Genomic DNA, 18136 nt, shown 5'->3' with positions numbered 1-18136 from the left:
GGGCGTGGGAGTATCCGGGGGGGGCGCTGCTGCATCGAGGGGACTGAGCTGGGCGCGGGCGGCCTGTGAGGGCGGCGGGGCTGCGGGGGAAGCGGTGGCCGGGGCCTGCGTGCCTGGCGCGTCCCGCCCGGATGCGCTGCCCGAGGGATGTGCGGGGCTGACCGGGGGCCCCGCCGCGCTCCGGCCCTCCCGGACCCCGGCTCTGCGGGGCTTTTCCGCTGCCTGCCAGGGGAGAGCCCTGTAATTGCAGCCGCTGACAGCGCCGGGGAAGAGCGAATGGGAAGGTGCTGCCGCCCGTTCTATTGGCTGCTGTTCTCAGATTCCAGTTCTGATGGAGAAAATTCACCTTGATCTATTTCTTTGTGGCCTGCCTTGGTAATCTCGTGGGGAGCCGCTAGAAGTCAAACGTTATACTTCTTAGGAGAAAAAGTAAAGCATTTTGTAGTAGATACATCCATCTAAAACTAGGATGGTCTAGCGGCCAAAATGGTATAAAACAGTTCCTTTCGCTGAACCCTGTGAAGTGTGTCATTTTAGTTTTTATGGGGAGAATAATCCCTTGCAAACAGAGCATCCTGAAATATGTGTGATAGACCTAAATTGATAGTTAAGGGTGGAGCATAGGTAGTGCTTCAAAGAATTCCTATGTTATGTGTACTGAAGTTGCACATCATTTTATTTTGATCCCAGTGGTTTTTGTGTTGCACTGTATTTGGTGGTGTCAATGTGGACAATTGTTATGGCAGGCCTGGTTGGAAATCTCGGGTGTACACAAGAGTCTGCTTTTAACATTGACATTCCTAGGAACACAGGGTCTGACTGAGGTCGAAGGTGTGCAGATCTGGTTGTTTAACTTGTTATGTTACAGGAGGCCTTGAGAAATGAAAAGGATGCCTTTGTCCTCGGCAGGTGTTAATTAGAGCCTTGGAATCCCATTGGGTATTTTGAACATTGGCATGTTTTCTAGTAAACTGGAAAACTTTACTTGCAATAAGTTGTTACTCATTTTGAATTGCTTAACCTGTTGATTTGTGTGAATAAATTGCAAGGGTAAAAGTAGAAAATGTTAAAACCTGTCTATTGGAAACCTGTACTCCTTAGTGTACTTCAGTGTGTGGTGTTTAGACCTGCTGAATTTTTGTACCTTTACTGCAATTTGTGGTAGGAAGTTAAGTTCTTCAAACAATGGGAAAAACTAATAGTAAGTGATCAGGTGCTTTAGAACACAGTGGAAAACCTGCTCATTTCCAATCGCTTAATAAGTCAGCTTGTCACAATGTAACCTGTGCATCTGGTTGTTTAAATTGTCTTTAAGACTTACTTCATTCTAAGCAGAATTATTGCCTGAGTTTGCAGTATTTCTTTGAACCTGGGTGTTAGGATGCAGAACTATTGTATAGGTAATTTGTATAGATAATAGGTGTAGGTATACCTCTTTGTGTAGGTAATATTGTATTGTATAGGTAATCAGTCTTTGATGGCTTCATCTGACGTAATTACAACCAGTTCATATAGCAGCATTTTTCTGTACCTTCTGTTGACCTGTCCTCTCCACCCCTATCATGCTGAATCACTGGCTGCTGGAGAAAGCCTGGCCAGTTGTGCCAAGCTGTCTATGTTATTGATACAAAGGACAGGGTGGTTTGGTTTCTCCTCCCCCATTAGGTGCAGTGCAGTTGGAAATACTTTTTTTAGGCAGTGACCCCAGAAGTGCAAGATTGCAGGTTATGTCAGTCCTAAGTGGGAGTATCTGTGCAATTTGTTGAAACTGTGCTAAGATGTGACAACTGTGTCACATCCCTCTTCACAAACAGATGCATTGCCTCTTGCATACCAAGAAACATTCACCATACTCTCTCCTATTATACAATGAATAGGTCTTTTATAATGTCTCAGATTCTTAAGAAAAGCCACAGAGAAAATGTAGTAATATTATCTGGTGTATCTGTGTATTGGTCCGTATTTCTGCTTCCATGCCTTTCTATATACTGTGTCTTTTGGGGAGAAAATTTGAATTCAGGACCTAAAGCTTGCTTTTATTTGCATTGTTTATCTTGATTTTATTTAAGTTTTATTTTCTTCCTCTGTATCAGTGGAAGAGGGGGATAAAGAACAGAATCCATTAAATTTCAGTGGCTGTGAGAAATTGAATTCTTTACCAGTTATAATATATGTTAGCAAAAGTGGGCAAGAGATGCTCACCCAAGAAGAAATGACTGGATTACTGTATCATCAGTAAGTCATTTTTTCTGATAAGGTAGGATAATGATTAGGATGTGTCCCCCTTCATATATTGACTTGTATATTTAGCAGTTGATGGGAAGTACAGATATGTAGAGAAGTATCTGAAAGGCTGACAGATTTATTGTGTCATATCAGATAGATATATACAAAATAAACATAAAAATAGCTTTAAATATGCAGTCTAGCTGTGTTGTCTAGCATACCTTTCCAAGTACGAATTTTCTCATCAAAGGTCATTGATTGCTTTTGAAGTGTATAAAAAGCTTAAATTTTCTATTACATGGCTTAGTTAAATTGCCTAAGTAATTTGTACTTACAGAGTTTCCTGTAAATTAATGGTTAGCTATGGAACTGAAAAACTGTCTAAAGTCAGCTTTTGGCATTTGGTTCCCAAAAGGTGTCTCGTGATGAGGCTTTTATTACTGCTATATACTTTTTTTCCCAAAGAGGGATGAGAAAATGTGCCTGTTGTTCTGATTGACTGTTTTCTAAGGCACCCTGTCCATCTTTGAAGGATACTTAATGTTTTAGTGTGTCGTGAAACAAATCAGTTCCCTTCATTATGTTTTGTCAAAATATTTTTTCAATAAACTGTTCTTGATACTTAAATACTGTATCTGATTCTTTGGGTTTGCCTGTTTTTAAGATGAAAATTCACTGACTTCAGTCAGCTCACCTCACCTTTCAGCCATGTGACTTTCAAACTTTAAATTTGTCGATGTATCTTTTCTCCTGAAACAGCTGTTTCCCTGCCTTGTAGTAAGGTACTTTTTTTTCCCTGGTAGGGATGAAGAAGAGCTTGGAAGCTCACACTGGTACTGTGGTCTTGAGCGTGGCAGGGATGAGCCTTCATAGCCTTTTTTTTTTTTTTTGAGAGCAAAGGATCAGGATTTCCCTGACTCTCCTGTGGGTAGTTATAGCCCAGAGCTGTTCTTGGGAGTTCCCATCCTCCCAGCATTACTTTGTGTGCACTGTGGATGTTGCTAGGCCTTGGGACACAATCCACGGGACCTTGTCATGCTGATCTAATGCTAAATTTGGAGATTATGTCTGTTCTTCTGGAAATGGAAAGATTTCAGTATTCCTTTGTTTTGGATAGAAGTCATGGTACAGTCTGATTGGCAGACAGTAATTTAGATATTAAAGGGAAGCTTATTGAAACAACTCTTTAGAGAAACCCAAAGAAATGTAACTCAAATCCTTGAGCAAGCAGGCTCTGAAGTAAAGGCTCTAATAGCTACTTTTGAACAATTACGCCCATGTAAGGAGAAAAAGAAATCATTGGAGTATTTAAATTTATAATTCAGAGTCTGGTTTTAAAAAAAGGTAAAAAGTTAAAAGTTGACTGGCAGCATGAAGCCTGTTTTAAAAATTTTGTAAGGCGCTTATGCTGCTCTCTAGATTCTAAGATGATCCAGAAAAGCAGCAGCATGAAGAGAGTATTAAAGGGTCATATTAAAAAAAAATTTAAAAATCACAATTTTGTTTTGGGGAAGAGACGATGGAATGGAACTGAGTTTTGGCAAGTAAGTGTTTGGTCTTTTTTTTGTTCAGGGGATGTTTAGAGGGGATGAATCTTGAAATAACAACAACAAAACCAAAAAAAACTCACCCAAAAATGGAAGCCTTTTTCAATTTCAGTAGGGCAAATTGGCAGTTGCGGGCTGGGAAGGTAAGGCCAAAGGACAAAAATCTGACAGCTGCTCACGTGTGTGCTTATTGTATAAGGAACTAAGGACTCATTCACACATGAGTCAGTTTTATTGCTGAATGGATCAAAGAATTCTCTCACTGAAATGTAAGAGGCTTCAAAATTCATCAATGAAAAATATATGTTCCCAAAAAGTATCCCAAGGTCAGGAGATATTTGTCTGGTGGCTCTAAAGGAATTCCTTGGGAGTTTTGGGTACAAAATTGTTTATTTTCCATGGTCTGTGGCGTAACTCATCTTCTGAGTCTGAGAGATGGAGCATGGCTGCATGTAAAAAAAAATCTGGAATTAACTAGACAACTGTAAATCAATAAGTTTAATTTAAACAGATTCATAGCACTTGTAAGAAAGGGTGGCCTAGCTATATACCTAGGAAATACAGTGTTAAAGAGGAATTGGTACAGGTTTCATAGATGAAAATCAAGAGAAATTTTTAGAATATTTTGAAGAAGCCAGTGAGCTTGTTGATCCAGGCAAAACTATTCATCATGTTTCTTCACTGAAGTCTTTAAAGTAAGCAGAAGAGGAAATATCCTCTTCTGGATCAAAGTTAATAAGGAGAGAAAGGATGTTAATAGGTGATATACTCCCATGGTGGAGGGAGGTTAACATCTGTCATGTGTGCTCTTTAAATGTGTTGACAGGTTCTTTAGAAAACAGAGTGAATGGCAAAGAGTAACACTTACCCAGGACAGCAGACTTCCAGAGATGCTTCAGTAAGCTCTTGTTAGGCTGAGTGCTTGGTAAAGAAGTTGTAGGAGATGTTGTTCAGAGAAGGACAGAGCAGACTCTACAAAGGACAGAACAATTCCTTCTTAAACATAGCAGGCAGTGAACTTGGGAAATAAATATTAGGATCTGTATGGATGACATTGTGAAAATGTTGATGCAGTGGCAGTCAACTGGTCTGATAAGAATTCAGGGAGTATTAGATGACCAATTTAGAAAAAAGAGATTGCACCATCATGCCATTATCTGTATGTTGTGTTATATGTGCTTCCTGAACAGCAACATGTAATTTTGTTCCATCTTCCTGATTTTTTTCTTTATCTGAAGATATGTTCAGAGGCAGAGAGTGGCTTTTGGGCGAGGTGGAGTGACAAAGATGACAAGTCTCTGACTTGGAAAAGGAGTGGTTGAATAGAGGGTAGAGTTAGATATTTCTTACCTTATGAATGGTATTTAATGGAAAAGTTGAATAGGAAGCTACTGTAATTCTTGTCACCCTGTGAAAACAAGAAATGCAGAACCAAACAAAATAGAAAATGTGAAATACCTTTTCATGTAACATGTAATTCAGATTGTGGAATTAGTAGCTATAAGGTACAGTGGAGGCAAAAGCGATGAAAATGTCTCTTCAGAATCTGGACAAAATAGTGGAAAACAGTTCCAGCAGTGGTCATAAACATGGTGGTCTGGATGAAACTTTAGAGAAAATCCATAAACCGCCCTGTTTCAAAAACAGAGTATGGAGAGGGAAAGATCTATGCATCCGTCATTGCCAGAAGTGCATTTAAGCACTAAGTAATCTTTAACATATATATGTATTATATAACACCATGTGGCCATTTTAAGGGGAGGAGTATCTTTAAATACTTTTCAAAGAAATAATTCTTTTTTTCCTGTGAGGAACATCCAGAAACGTCAGCCAAGTTAATTGAAAAACTACACAGTATAAAAGATGAATGAATATACCATGGCATACAAGATATAGCCAGTTTCATTTGAGATCTAAAATTCTATGAAACTTTTGGGACTACAAGTACATGATAAGTGAGGATGAAATAAATAATACCTTTAGTGCTGTTGTAGGGTTTCAAGGTTTACAGGGCCATTTTTTCTTGCTTTTAGGGTGCTGGTTAATATAGCAGGAACCTTGCATACAAAGAAATTGAGGGATAGTTTTGGTAATTTGCAAGAAATTGACTTTGCTGTGTCTGTGCTTTCTTGCTTGAGGTGAATAGGGTTACTTGCGGATTTTGTCAGCTTTTGATTGTAGCTTTCTGATTCCAATAGATGTGGCTGTGTATTTGTGCTTATCTAGTATTTTCAAAGTTGCTGGTCCACAGACCATCTGTGATGCCTTTATGCTCTTTCTTTTCAAATCTGTTCTGCCAATGCAGAAGAATATTTAGATATATTCTGTCCTCATAGCAGTTATGGATGCTGCATATTTTCCTTCTGTAGAGATGCTGGCAGAGGTGTGAAAACTCCAGGGACAAATTGAAAGATGTAAACAAGTGTTAGGCTTTGTGATTCTTCTGAGTGACAATACATAGACAGCAATGCATTTATAAAACCAAAAGACCACAAAAGGTGGCTAAATGACAGAAAAACCACAGACCATTTTGCTATCATGGTAATAAACCTGCTGAGAAAGTGAAGAATGCTGGCCTTCCTTTTCACAGAGCACCATGCTTGTATTGCTCCATGATACACTTGGTGGAGACAAACGTTATATAGGCAGTTTAATGTATACCTATCACCAAAGCAACAAACTCTTTGCAAACAGAATGTCTGTGTTTAGTAACCTCAGTAATGTGAGGTGAGACAAACTTCATCAATAAAATCAAAAACATTCTTGAAACAGAAAATGCAGTCTGGGATATTGAGCAGGTTTTAACAGCCAAAACTAAATTCATGAAACATGCCATGGGTTTCTGGTGATAGAGGAAGAATGGCTACTTTTCTTTCACTGTGACAGAAAAAGAATTATTTAATTTTTACAACCATAAGAACAGAAACAATTTTGCTTGTGAAAGTAGAGTACCTTCTGCAGTTGATCCCTGATGCTTTTTCTTACATTAGTCTAGGGGCCTTGATCTCATCTTGTTTCATGAGCCTGTTCCAACAGGGTGTCTCTTGATATAAGCCAGATTTAACTGAGGTTATTACAATGGGCATAGGTATCAGTGTGCTTTAAATTTACAGTATCTACATGTAAAATTTTATTAGCAGCTACTGTTGTATTTAGTTACTAGGCAGTGTGAGGTCTGCTTTGGGTCTGGACATAGCGTGTTTGGGTGAGTTGCCATATTGCACCTCTCAGCAGGGATTATTATATTGGGTAAAGTGCCACACTAATGTTGTTTTTCTCCTTTGAACTTCTTGCTATGTAATGGGAATTCATCCTTCAGATTGCTGCTAATCTTTGAATCTCCACAGCATGCTTTATTGTAAGGTATCCATGTACCCAGAGGCTTGTAGAAAGTCAGTGTAGAATTAAGTTTTGGGGTTTTGCTTTCTATATCTCTTATTGATACTGCAGTACAAAGGCAAGGTGATTTTTTTCTTTTTTGTTAATGTATATTCAATTAGCAATAAAAAGCCATCAAAGTATTTTCATTAACAAGTCCCAAAAGCTATTAACTGTTTTTTTCCTCAGCTCTATTTTTTACATTGTTTGATCAGTTTATTAAAATTGTATCATTTGTATGTATTTTTAAAGTGAAGTTGATTAATTGTGACTAGTAAGCAATGGTTTGTTTTAGAAAGTCTTGTCTGTGGTTGTAAATCATGATGTGTTACATTTGTCATTAACATCTATACTTTTACTAATAAGATATTGCGGTGTGTATTAGATATTCATCTCTCGATACTTTTCTATTGTTTAGCTTGGCTGGGAATGAAAGAAGAGAATCCTTTAATGCCCAACACCATGTTATTTCCTTAGGGTAACTCCTCTTAATTACCATTCTGTTACAGTCCCAAGAGCGCAGGTTGTGCACAAAGACTTTGAAACATGGATTATATTCGTGTCTTGGAACACATCATGCTGCAATTCTTTTTCCTTAGGCTATAACATTCTATGACTACTTCATCAAAGCTTTAATTAAACCCATTAGTTTGCAGAAATTGTCTACATGCTTCAAAAATCCTCATCCTTAACCTATTAAAAGCAGTTGTAATATTTTTCAAAGGTATGCACTCTAATAGAGTGTTAACTTTTGCTGGAACAAAACTCAAAGTATAAAATGGAAAGAAGCAGTTTTTCTAAAATGTGTTACTTTTTATTTACTGCATGATGCAGATCATGGCTAAAATCTTTAGCCATATTTTATTCTGCCTTCTCTGAAAATTATTTTTAAGAAATCCTTCTTGAGCAATGGGAAAATACATGTATTATGTGAAAAGGATTTTGTTAAACTCTGAGGAACTAGTTTTAAGACTTCATTTTTTCATGAGGCAGATATAACTTCAGAGATCCTTAATTACTTCTCATACCACAGTTGTGTGTTTTGGGCATTATGGATAACACTCCCCTGGATACAGGGTTTTAAATCTGAGTCTTCATAAGTATATTAATTCAAATAATTTGAGACAGATCTTGTCACTGGAGTAAAAACAGCTGGGTTTTTAGCCTCCTAGAGAATATAATTCAATAGACAAACTCAAAGCTTTATTTTGTTAGTAGGTACAAGAACTTTATTAAGAGAAGAAAATTTCATTTACCACAGACTTAAAACCCCTGAAATATCTGAACTGCCATAAGGAAGAGGTCTTGAATTCTGCAGCCACTGGTAGTTGTAGTAAGTTAGTAATGATTTGCATTTAAGAGAATGTAGAATGGTTGGTCATCTCAACAGACCATTCTCTGCCACACCCTGCATCTACCAAAAAAAGCTTCCAAAAAGAACAAAACAGTCATCTTCACCTTGGTAGATCTGCATAATACTAGGATTAATGGAGCACAGTTCTTAAAAAACTGTGTGTTGGAGGTCACTGACTTTGGTTGTGGGAAGGTGTGTGAGATCTCTCATGGTTTTGAAGGAATTAAAGCAGGAGAAATCTTCTTTTTGAGTTGTCTGGTCTCTCCTGAAAAGACAAGATCAACTTTGAATTGCTGAAGGCAGTTGTGGGCCCACAAATAATGTATTAGAAAAAGTGGGGCAAGAAAGATCCTAAAACTGATTCAGGTACAGATTGATAAAAACCTCCAAATAATGTAAAAAATAACATTAAGAGAATCTGAAGGTTAGAAAGTAAGTTCAGAAAAGCAGTTAATATTAGAACTGATGCTTGCCTGGTCACAATTAAATGCTTCTAAAAATTAGATAAATTTATTTTGTCAGAATAATTAATTTCTCAGAGCCAGATTTATGTTTTTAAATAGTTGTGCGTGGAATAGAAGTGATTGTCTTTTGATATCTTAAATAAGTTAAGTTTATTAACATTTGGACTACATGGCATTTTAGCATTTCTGAGTGAAACCTGAATTGCTGATAGAGGAGGTTGAAGGAAAGGCATAAAATTTTCCTTTCATTAATCGAATACTTTATGTTCACAGAAAAGTGGTGAATTTGTTCTACAATATGTAGGGGCACATTTTGCAGCTTTTTGCTACATAGAAACTTTTATAAGAGAAATAGTAGACATATCTGTAGTTTATCTTCCAGAAAACTTTAATTTCAGTGAATATATATATGATTTGTGCTTCAGGTGTTTTATTTTTACTCCTCCATAAAACAGAAGGGTAGCAATGTGTTACTAGTAATCTAGAAATCTTTTTATGATTTAAATGAAGTCAGGGAATGTTTCAATATCTAAGCATTGATTTTTGGAATGTAAAGTTTAACTTCAGAGAGTATGAAAAGAAATATGAATACTCTATCTACAAGTGTATTCATGCCAGTAGTTCTTATCTCTGAATAGATGTGTTCCTCCTATTTTTCTCTTTTAACACAGAGTATTTAAATGGTGAGAAACAGAATGGTTTTGCTTCTGTTGTAGTTCATTCTTTCAACAGTAGAATGCTTGAGGAGAGGACAGGGTCAGATTAGTTTTATTTCCTGTAACATCCTGAGCGCCATGACATTGCTTAGTGGCATTTTGAAGTGTTGTCTTTTTCCATGGCTCACATCCATATTTCACTTGTGCAGTAACTGAACTGCAGATTGCCAGATGTGCTGTCTGGGCAGTTGCTGAGCCTGCTTTGGTCCCCAACCACTGCTTACTGACTCTTTTTATTTCTAGTCTTTTGAATAGCATTGGATCCTTTTCTTGCTAGCTTTGCATTTGTTTTGGTGGTTCTTTTTGTTTGTTTGAGGTTTTTTGGTGGGGTTTTTCACCTGAGGCTTTGATGATGGGATAATTTTTAATTTTGAAAGTCTGAGTAGCTATTAAATGGATAATCCTGCGTCACCAGTAGTTCATGAGTCCTTCAGGGAATGGTGGTATAATGGAGAGAGATTATTTCCCTTTGCAAAGTCAGTTTTGACTCTTCCAGATATTGTACATATTACTATGCCTTCTAACTCTGTTTTATAGTTTCTACAACCTTGCATAGTAGAGGTGTTTATTTTTTTTTAATACAAACCCAGCAGTATTCTGTCCAGATTTTAATGATGTCGTAAAATTCCTTGGTGAAAAGACAAGTTTGCTACTTGGGCTAGCAGCTATTCTATGATGGATCCCCATTCCTAGATGGACTCAGTTTTTCAAATTGAGTGTCATGACTACTGTTTCTTCTGTTTAAATTTTAGCTGTCCCTTTTCCACCAACTCATCGCTTGACATCTGAAGAGGTGTTTGACACAGATGGAAGACCAAGGGTTGACATTTTGAAGAACCACTTGATAAAGGAAGGTCGAGTGGATGAAGAAATTGCACTTAGAATCATCAATGAGGGTGCTGCAATATTACGGAGGGAAAAAACTATGATAGAAGTTGAAGCTCCAATTACAGGTAATATTTCTAGGTAATTTCATACATAATTAAATTTGAAAAAGACAGATATTTTCAGTAGTAGAATTTGTCTTCAAATTGCTGAATGAAAATTTCTCTGTTAGTCCTTCTGAATTATCCCTCACAACTGCATTTGCTTATCAAATGAAGGCATTAAACCTATTGAAAAACTAGTAGGATTGGTATTAAAATTGGGAAAAAAGAAGGAAGTAGTTAAACGCTGTTGAAATATGAATTTCTAATTCCTTCAATATTATACATAGGAATAAAGGCATCTGCCTGAGCTCAGGATAATTCTGAAATCTAAATATGTGAAGAGAAGCTCATAGTTGTGGTTTGAAACATACTGTGAACTGGGATTCTTAGTGAAAAATACACCTTTATATTGTTCTATAAGTGAGACTGGTGACTGCACATAAAACCACGTTCTTGTGAGAGCAGTAGTACTGATAAAGATTGTTTTGGCATCTTAAACACAAGGGCCAGAGCCACTGGGATACAAAACTGACTTCTAGGGTTTACTTGAGTATTTTCATAGTTGGAACAGTTCTGTTTCTGTTTGACCTGGTAAAACATAGAATTGATGTCATTTAATACTTTTATTTATAAACAGTCGAGACTCATAGAAAGTAGCTTGTCTGTTGCATGTCTGTTATTCATGACAATGAAAGTAGATTTGCTTTTTATGTTCAAATCACATTTTCTTTAATCTGAACATGTTTTCTTCTAAATGGACTTATATAAATTAAATTAGTGTCTGCAAGCTTCTTTTAGGGCATCAGCTTGTTATTTGTTAGTATTGGGTAAATGAAAACTTTACATATTATTGCTGACATTTTTTAAAAAATGAATGATTGAAATGTTGGAAGCTACTTAGTGGCTGACTGAGCTCAGAGTCCTTTGAAGTTCCAGATAAAGTCAGAATTAAAGTTTGTTTAGCATTCTTATATTTCTGTATATACAGGTAATTGGAGTATTGGCAATTTAAAAAGGAGGGAAGTTCTTTCAGTGTTTGAGTAGAAATATTAAGGAAAGAGACATAAAAGAGTGCACATTCTATTTAGTCTCATATTTTGTAGATTGTGATGACAAATGGTCTGCTCTAAGGGAATAACAACCTTTATAATGTGGTGTGCCGTATCCAGTATTTCTTTCCAAAATTAGGACAACTTTTTTCTCCAAAGATTTTAATGATAAACTGTAAAAAGTCAGGACACGCTCTTTGTCAATTGATCGGTGACATTTTGCATCAAGGAAAGGCGTAGTCTCTCAAATTCCTGTTGTTACCAGTGACACCTTATGCAGAAGTGAGAAGGCAGCTTCTGACTTCCATTGAACTGGGAACTCCTGTGGGAAAGAGGAGATAGAAGCAGTTGTCTCTTCCATGCATTTTTAATTACTTTTTTAAGGGTGTGAGATGACCTGGTTTTGCTGTATGCTCCCTAAAGACTTCCCATCTGCTGCTATCTTTGGCACTTCTGCCTTTGGTTGCTGACCACTGGCCTTGTCCCTTCTCATATTCTAAAAACACAGGAAAAATCCACTGTTGAAATAATGAACGTGGTTATTTGAAGGAGAAAAGTAACTCAGCAAGGAGAAGATATGATTTTATTTAAAAGTATGTTAGTCTGACTCAGAAACAAAAGTACACTCCCTTTTTTTCAAGTTCACATGAACTCAGCAAATTGTTGTGAAGCAGCAGGCATTTTCAAATACACGTGCCAAGGAGAATTAGATACCTAAGAAGCTGGGGAGGACATTAAAGAGGTGCTGACTGCTTTCAAGACCTCAATGCTCAGTGCATTAAATGTGTTGGGAGAATACCCCCCAGTCTCCTGGACTCAGAGCTATATCATCAGTATTGTCGCAGGTAGTGAAGACAGCATCTTCATGAAAAGCAAAGGGGGAACCTTCAAAAATTTCTGTTATTCCTGCTTTATACCTGTCTTTCTTCTTAATTAGAAGTACTTTGTGGATGTTAACTATAACTTGGTAACTTTTCCATTAGATTTTTTAAAATTAATTTGAACAAAATTTTTGCTTGCAGTGTGTGGTGATATTCATGGCCAGTTCTTTGATCTAATGAAGCTGTTTGAAGTGGGAGGATCACCTGCTAACACAAGATACCTCTTCCTCGGTGACTATGTAGACAGAGGTTATTTTAGTATAGAGGTAACTGAATATATTAATCTCTTCTGTCCTGATTTTTTTATAAGCACACTTTCACTTAGGTTTTCAAATGAAGTTTTAGGTCTGCTTTAACGTTTGAATGCGTTCTTCCTTGCTGTGCCTTCTCCTGTGATAAAGGCCTGTTGACAGGTGGATGTTGACCAGTTGTTTGGACTGTCCTGTTGAAATCGCCACTTACTCATTTTTTCTCCTCTTTCTTTAGCTGGTTTTCTAAAAGTTGAATTCTGTTACATTATTATATGTACTGCTGCTTGTCTGGTAATATGTTTGTATGTTTGTGGACAACAGGTGAGTCATGACTGCAAGGTCTTTCAATTATTCATAATATTATTATCTGTTTATTTTTATAAAAGAAACTATTTTTATTTAGATAATCAAATGGTTTTCAATAATTATTAATATTTTTCTTTACAAAAATTCTTAGAGCAAATACAGATATTCCCTAAGGATGACCTGTGTTTCTGCCATTAATTTTTCAGTTGCTTTGAATTCAAATAATTTTTTTTATTTTCAGCATGTTTCTTAATTGTGCTGCATTTTAAAGATATTCACATATTCACATCGATTAGTTTCAGAGCATGGTTTTTAAGTTAAGTGTTCTTCTGTAACCAGCCTGGGAAGTGCCTCAGCTTGGGATCTCTTCATAGATACTGAATCTAATGGAATAGCATGCCATTTGAAATAGTGTCTTGCAAGTCCCAGTGTAGTTCTTTTGTTTCTGTATTAAAATGTTGCAGTTCTGATAATGTGTGGGTATGTGCTGTGAAAGGCATGCACAATGCATTTTGGGGTTGTTAGAGATGGTAGACCAACAGGAGATGCAGCAAGAACAATTGCCTCAAAGTCATCTTTAAGGAAAAATTTCAGTAGATATTCCCTATTTATTAATTTGATCTTTGCTTGTTTTTCATGATTACAAATAATGTATTGGTCCTTGAAAAAGGCATTTACATATCAACTCTATATGTTAATATATCAAAATCTGGTATGAAAGCTTTTCAACCACTACACTTAAAAAAATTCTGAACAAAGATTAGTTTTACATTTTTTTACTAAGAATATAAAAATTCAGTAATTAGTTTAACTAAACTTCGCAATAAAAGTCTTTGATGTGTTTCTCAATGTTTGTAGTGTTTTTTTAAAGTGTCCATTTGTTTTCTTTCTTCCCTTTTCATGTATTCTGCTATTCTGTGCAAAATAACTTTGAGTAATGGTAGCTTCAGGGTACTGGAATTTGTTAAGAACAATGATAATAAGAGTTTGTAGGTGACTTCAGTGAAGTCCGAAACTTGTGGGGTTTTGAGATTTCTGTGCTCAGTCAAAAATAAAAGAATTAGATCTGAAATTTGTGAAATACATTTTGGGCATTCAGGACTGCTGGATGGTAACAGACTCTTTTTAAGGCTTTGCTGCTCTTGTTGCAGTAATAATGATAGATGGAAAATTACTATAATTCTTTGACTTTGCTGTTTGTACACTGAAAAAGCAGTCAGCTTCCCCAGCGTTTGGGGAGAGGATGATTTACTCTGTCCATTTGTAGTTTTAAAAATGATATCCAAATGATGTATCTAACTTTAAGGGAAATTATTTTGTCAGGGTTTTTTTCCCAGTCTCTGTTAATAAATGTCTGCTTTTCTTCTTATGCCAGTGTTTAGAATCATATATTATACCAGATTGTAAGCAGAAACACATACAGTATTTGTCTAGATGAAAATATTCTACAGTTTAATTCTGCTGAGTTTATTTTAGTATTGAATATCCAGCAAATACAGTTTTTTTCCAGTATTCTATGTGGCTGTTATTAGGAAAAGTAATAAGCAATTTGCATAACTCATGTCCAGAACTGGATTCCCGGAAGTAGTGCTATTTTTAAATGGCACATTAAGCAGTACCTGCTTTTTGAAGCTCTTAACACCCTTACTCAGTATTTCTCAGTAATAATTTTTAAAGTTCATGTAAACTCTAGTGTATTTTATTGGTTATCCTTTTCTCAACAGTGCGTGCTGTACTTATGGGTCCTGAAAATTCTTTACCCAAGCACATTGTTTCTTTTGAGAGGCAACCATGAATGCAGACACCTAACAGAGTATTTTACCTTTAAGCAAGAATGTAAGTACTGTCTAAGAATGTAAAATTAGCTACTTGCAACCTGCTGATCTGTAGTCTGTCATTGTGCTTGAAAGATTAGTTTAATTAAGGCCTTGCAAACATCTGGAGGCACCACTGACTTCTGTAGAATTGCTTGCAGTTCAGTGTGGCCTTGGAGTGCAAGAAGAGAGCTAGCTGTAAATATACATTATGGAGTAAATTTTGATGTAACAATTTTGGTTTTAAAGTCCTTGAGAGGAAGATAATTTTGCTGTAGTCAGGAGTGCAGAGTAACTTGCTGAGAAGTGATGTGAAGCTAGCAAAAAGTCCTACTGTGGGATAATTTCTCCATTTGGAGGATGGATTTCATAGTAAGAAACTAGTAAGATAACTCTTTGGTGATACAAGCTACCTCTCCATTTGAAAGCTTGTGTAAGTATTGATCCTTTGATAAATGGATCATTTGGCCTGGTGAAACCCTCTTTCATGTAGGTAAAAATTATATAATCTATAATCAGTTCTTAGCTTTTCACTGTGAATGAGAATTCACAAATTTCTTAGTAGCATTTTATACTGAAGTATGCTGTATAATTGTATAAAAATATTAAATAATACAGTGATTTTTTAAAAAACAAAAATTTTTAAGTTGATTTTAAAAACAACAATAGTTTCTTCACACTTGAGATAGCAGAAGAAGTGAAAACAGTTTATAGTTCTGGAAGAAAATATGTCTTAGAAACATGCTTGCTGTTTAGGTGTTTGGAAATGCTCATTTAAACCCCAAAATACTCATGTTTCACCTTTTTTAAGGATTCACTTTGATATATATTCTTATAACCATGATCCACTAGAGTACTTCATCCATATACTATGGGTTTTTTAATGATATCTATTTTCTTTCCTGCAGGTAAAATAAAGTACTCTGAAAGAGTCTATGATGCTTGTATGGAAGCTTTTGATTGTCTCCCTCTTGCTGCTCTCTTAAATCAACAGTTTCTTTGTGTTCATGGTGGACTTTCACCAGAAATTAATACACTAGATGACATTAGGAGAGTGAGTATTTTGTGTATTTGAAAATAAGTGAAAATAGAGATATTTATATGATGCTATACAAAGTCGTCTTTATGAAGTTGTCAGTATATTTTCTGTTCTTGTCTCTTGTTGAGGTGTAAATCAGGAGCTGAAATGTAGGCTAAGCAGTATCATAATTAAAATCTCATGGATTATCTAGTGCATTTTCCATTAGCAGACTTCATTGGGACAGCTGGGACTGTTACAAAACACACACAAAGAAGCAACCTCAAAATCCCCACATAGTTTTTTGAGACAGGTAGTACTTGTGAAGAGTTTCATATCCATTCCAAGTAATACATTGTGTTTCTTTCTAGATAAGAGCTAGTGTTCTCATGGCTTCCAGGAGAAAACTTGTTGAAATTAATTGTAGTCTTAAAATTGTTTCCTATGGCTACCGTCATTTTTCAGTTATTCTCAAATTTCTTTGAAAATTCTTTTACTGTCTCAAATATGTGGATTTTAGTTTTGACAAAGTGACATTTTGCAGTATTTAACAGAAATTCAGGTTGCTATTTAAAATGGCAAATTTGGTAGGCATTTGAGTTAACAGTTGAGGAGTACTTCTCACTGTGGTGAATGTGCTGAGTATATTAATAAGAAGAATTTAAAAGGTTTTTTAAGTAGTACACAATGGAAACACTAAATTGTGGTGTGCAATTTAAAGGGCAGAAGATTATGATAACATGAGGTATCTGTTTCTAATAACGTGGTTTCTACTTGCATGGATAGCTTGTCAGGTGGAGATTGTATCAGATGGGAATTTTCAATCAAAATGGAGTTTTCCATTGCCTTCATTTTTGCATACTCATTTTAGGCTTCTTTAAGTTAACTTAGATGACATCTTGACTGCTGTGCTTGGAACTCAAAACCATTCCTGTTATGATTAGGAACAGCTAACATGTAGATGATTTCAGCTTAAAATATATGTAGGTGGTTCTAAGAAAGCCTTGGGATTATAGGTAAGGATGGAATAAAAAACGTGGTTTATCCACATATGGAAGAAGGTATATGGGGGCCTGTTTGTAACAAGATCTAAATGTCAGAGAGAAAGTAAAAGCATGCTCCTAAATTGCTTTTGTACTATATAAAAGTATATATTGCAGCCTATTTTGTCTTTTTATCTTCATTAATTACATTTCTCATTTTCTTAGCATTTTCTCCTTTATTTTTCTTTTTTACCTCTCCCTTTTCTCAAATTTATAGGCCATCGAGTTGACTCTCATTTTTGAATCCACTGTATTTATTCATTAGGGATTTTTTGTAATGATTGGACCATTTCAGAGCCTCACATGTCAGTTTATATCGCTTACAGATACTACACTGCCAAGCAGAGTGATGTGAGAGGAGAAGAAAATGGTAGGAACAGAGAGGAAGTGTATTTACTAGATCAGTGGTGTAAGTGGGAAAATGTACTGAGGCACATTGCATTGTCAGAGCAAATACTAACATGTACAGAAATCCAAATGCATTGTGCAGGGAAAGGGAAGTAAGAAAGCAAAGAGACTAAACAGTGCCGTTCTCACAAAGCCTTAACGCTTCTCACTCTACAGATGGAAAGAAGCATGGTCAAGGCTTTCTGGAAAGTAATATAGAAAATATATTCTGGAAAAACATTTTCAAAGCCACTCTCATAACAGGATTGTGATTAATTTTTCTGCTAGTCTCAGTCTTGTAGCTGATCAGGTTTCACAGTATCAAGTAAATTTAACTAAAAGGTAGTTCTCTTGTCTTGGCCTTTACTTTCAGATGTGCTTCTGTAATGTTCAAGGCTACATTAGGCTGAAATGTTTATATGCATATATGAAAATCTGCATTGTATTTTGTTCTGGTGAAAAACACAGAACATACATTTATAAATGTAAGGCAGTGTTAATAGAACTGTTCCTTGGGCCTTCTTCGTTTTTAAAGAATCATCTGGTAACCTGAAAAAGGTGCTAGTCATAGATTGGCAGTGGCTTCAGTTGCTGCATTAGAGCTTGGCATGCACTGATATTTTAAATGTATTTAAATTGAATGGGTGATGTGAAGTGCTCACTTTATATCTAGGAAAAAATCCTATACTTGGGGTACAGGTGTGGTGTGTGAAGTTAATTCTGTAAACAATCAAGACAATTGAATAATACTTCAGGCCTTCTGGTTTATTAGC

At 36.1% G+C, this 18136-nt stretch overlaps 1 protein-coding gene across 6 annotated transcripts in view; it reads left to right on the top strand.

Moving 5' to 3' along the window:
* The first annotated feature begins 10442 nt into the window (after positions 1 to 10442).
* Positions 10443 to 18136, top strand: part of PPP3CB (protein phosphatase 3 catalytic subunit beta) — a 35211-nt gene continuing 27517 nt past the window's right edge. For 4 of the 6 annotated variants that reach the window (XM_014309333.2, XM_031063529.1, XM_014309329.2 and 1 more), the window contains exons 1-4: positions 10443 to 10638; positions 12686 to 12810; positions 14826 to 14937; positions 15824 to 15969. In XM_014309333.2, the coding sequence (XP_014164808.1) occupies positions 10611 to 10638; positions 12686 to 12810; positions 14826 to 14937; positions 15824 to 15969 (411 nt within the window). In that variant the 5' untranslated portion in view covers positions 10443 to 10610. The remainder of the gene's footprint in view (positions 10639 to 12685; positions 12811 to 14825; positions 14938 to 15823; positions 15970 to 18136) is intronic. The other 2 variants (XR_004082541.1, XM_031063521.1) reach the window with 1 other exon arrangement.

Source organism: Geospiza fortis, unplaced genomic scaffold (assembly GCF_000277835.1).
Source record: "Geospiza fortis unplaced genomic scaffold, GeoFor_1.0 scaffold130, whole genome shotgun sequence".
Lineage (NCBI taxonomy): Eukaryota > Metazoa > Chordata > Aves > Passeriformes > Thraupidae > Geospiza > Geospiza fortis.
The sequence above is the reverse complement of the archived record's forward strand: the minus strand, read 5'-3'. Positions and strand labels throughout refer to the sequence as shown.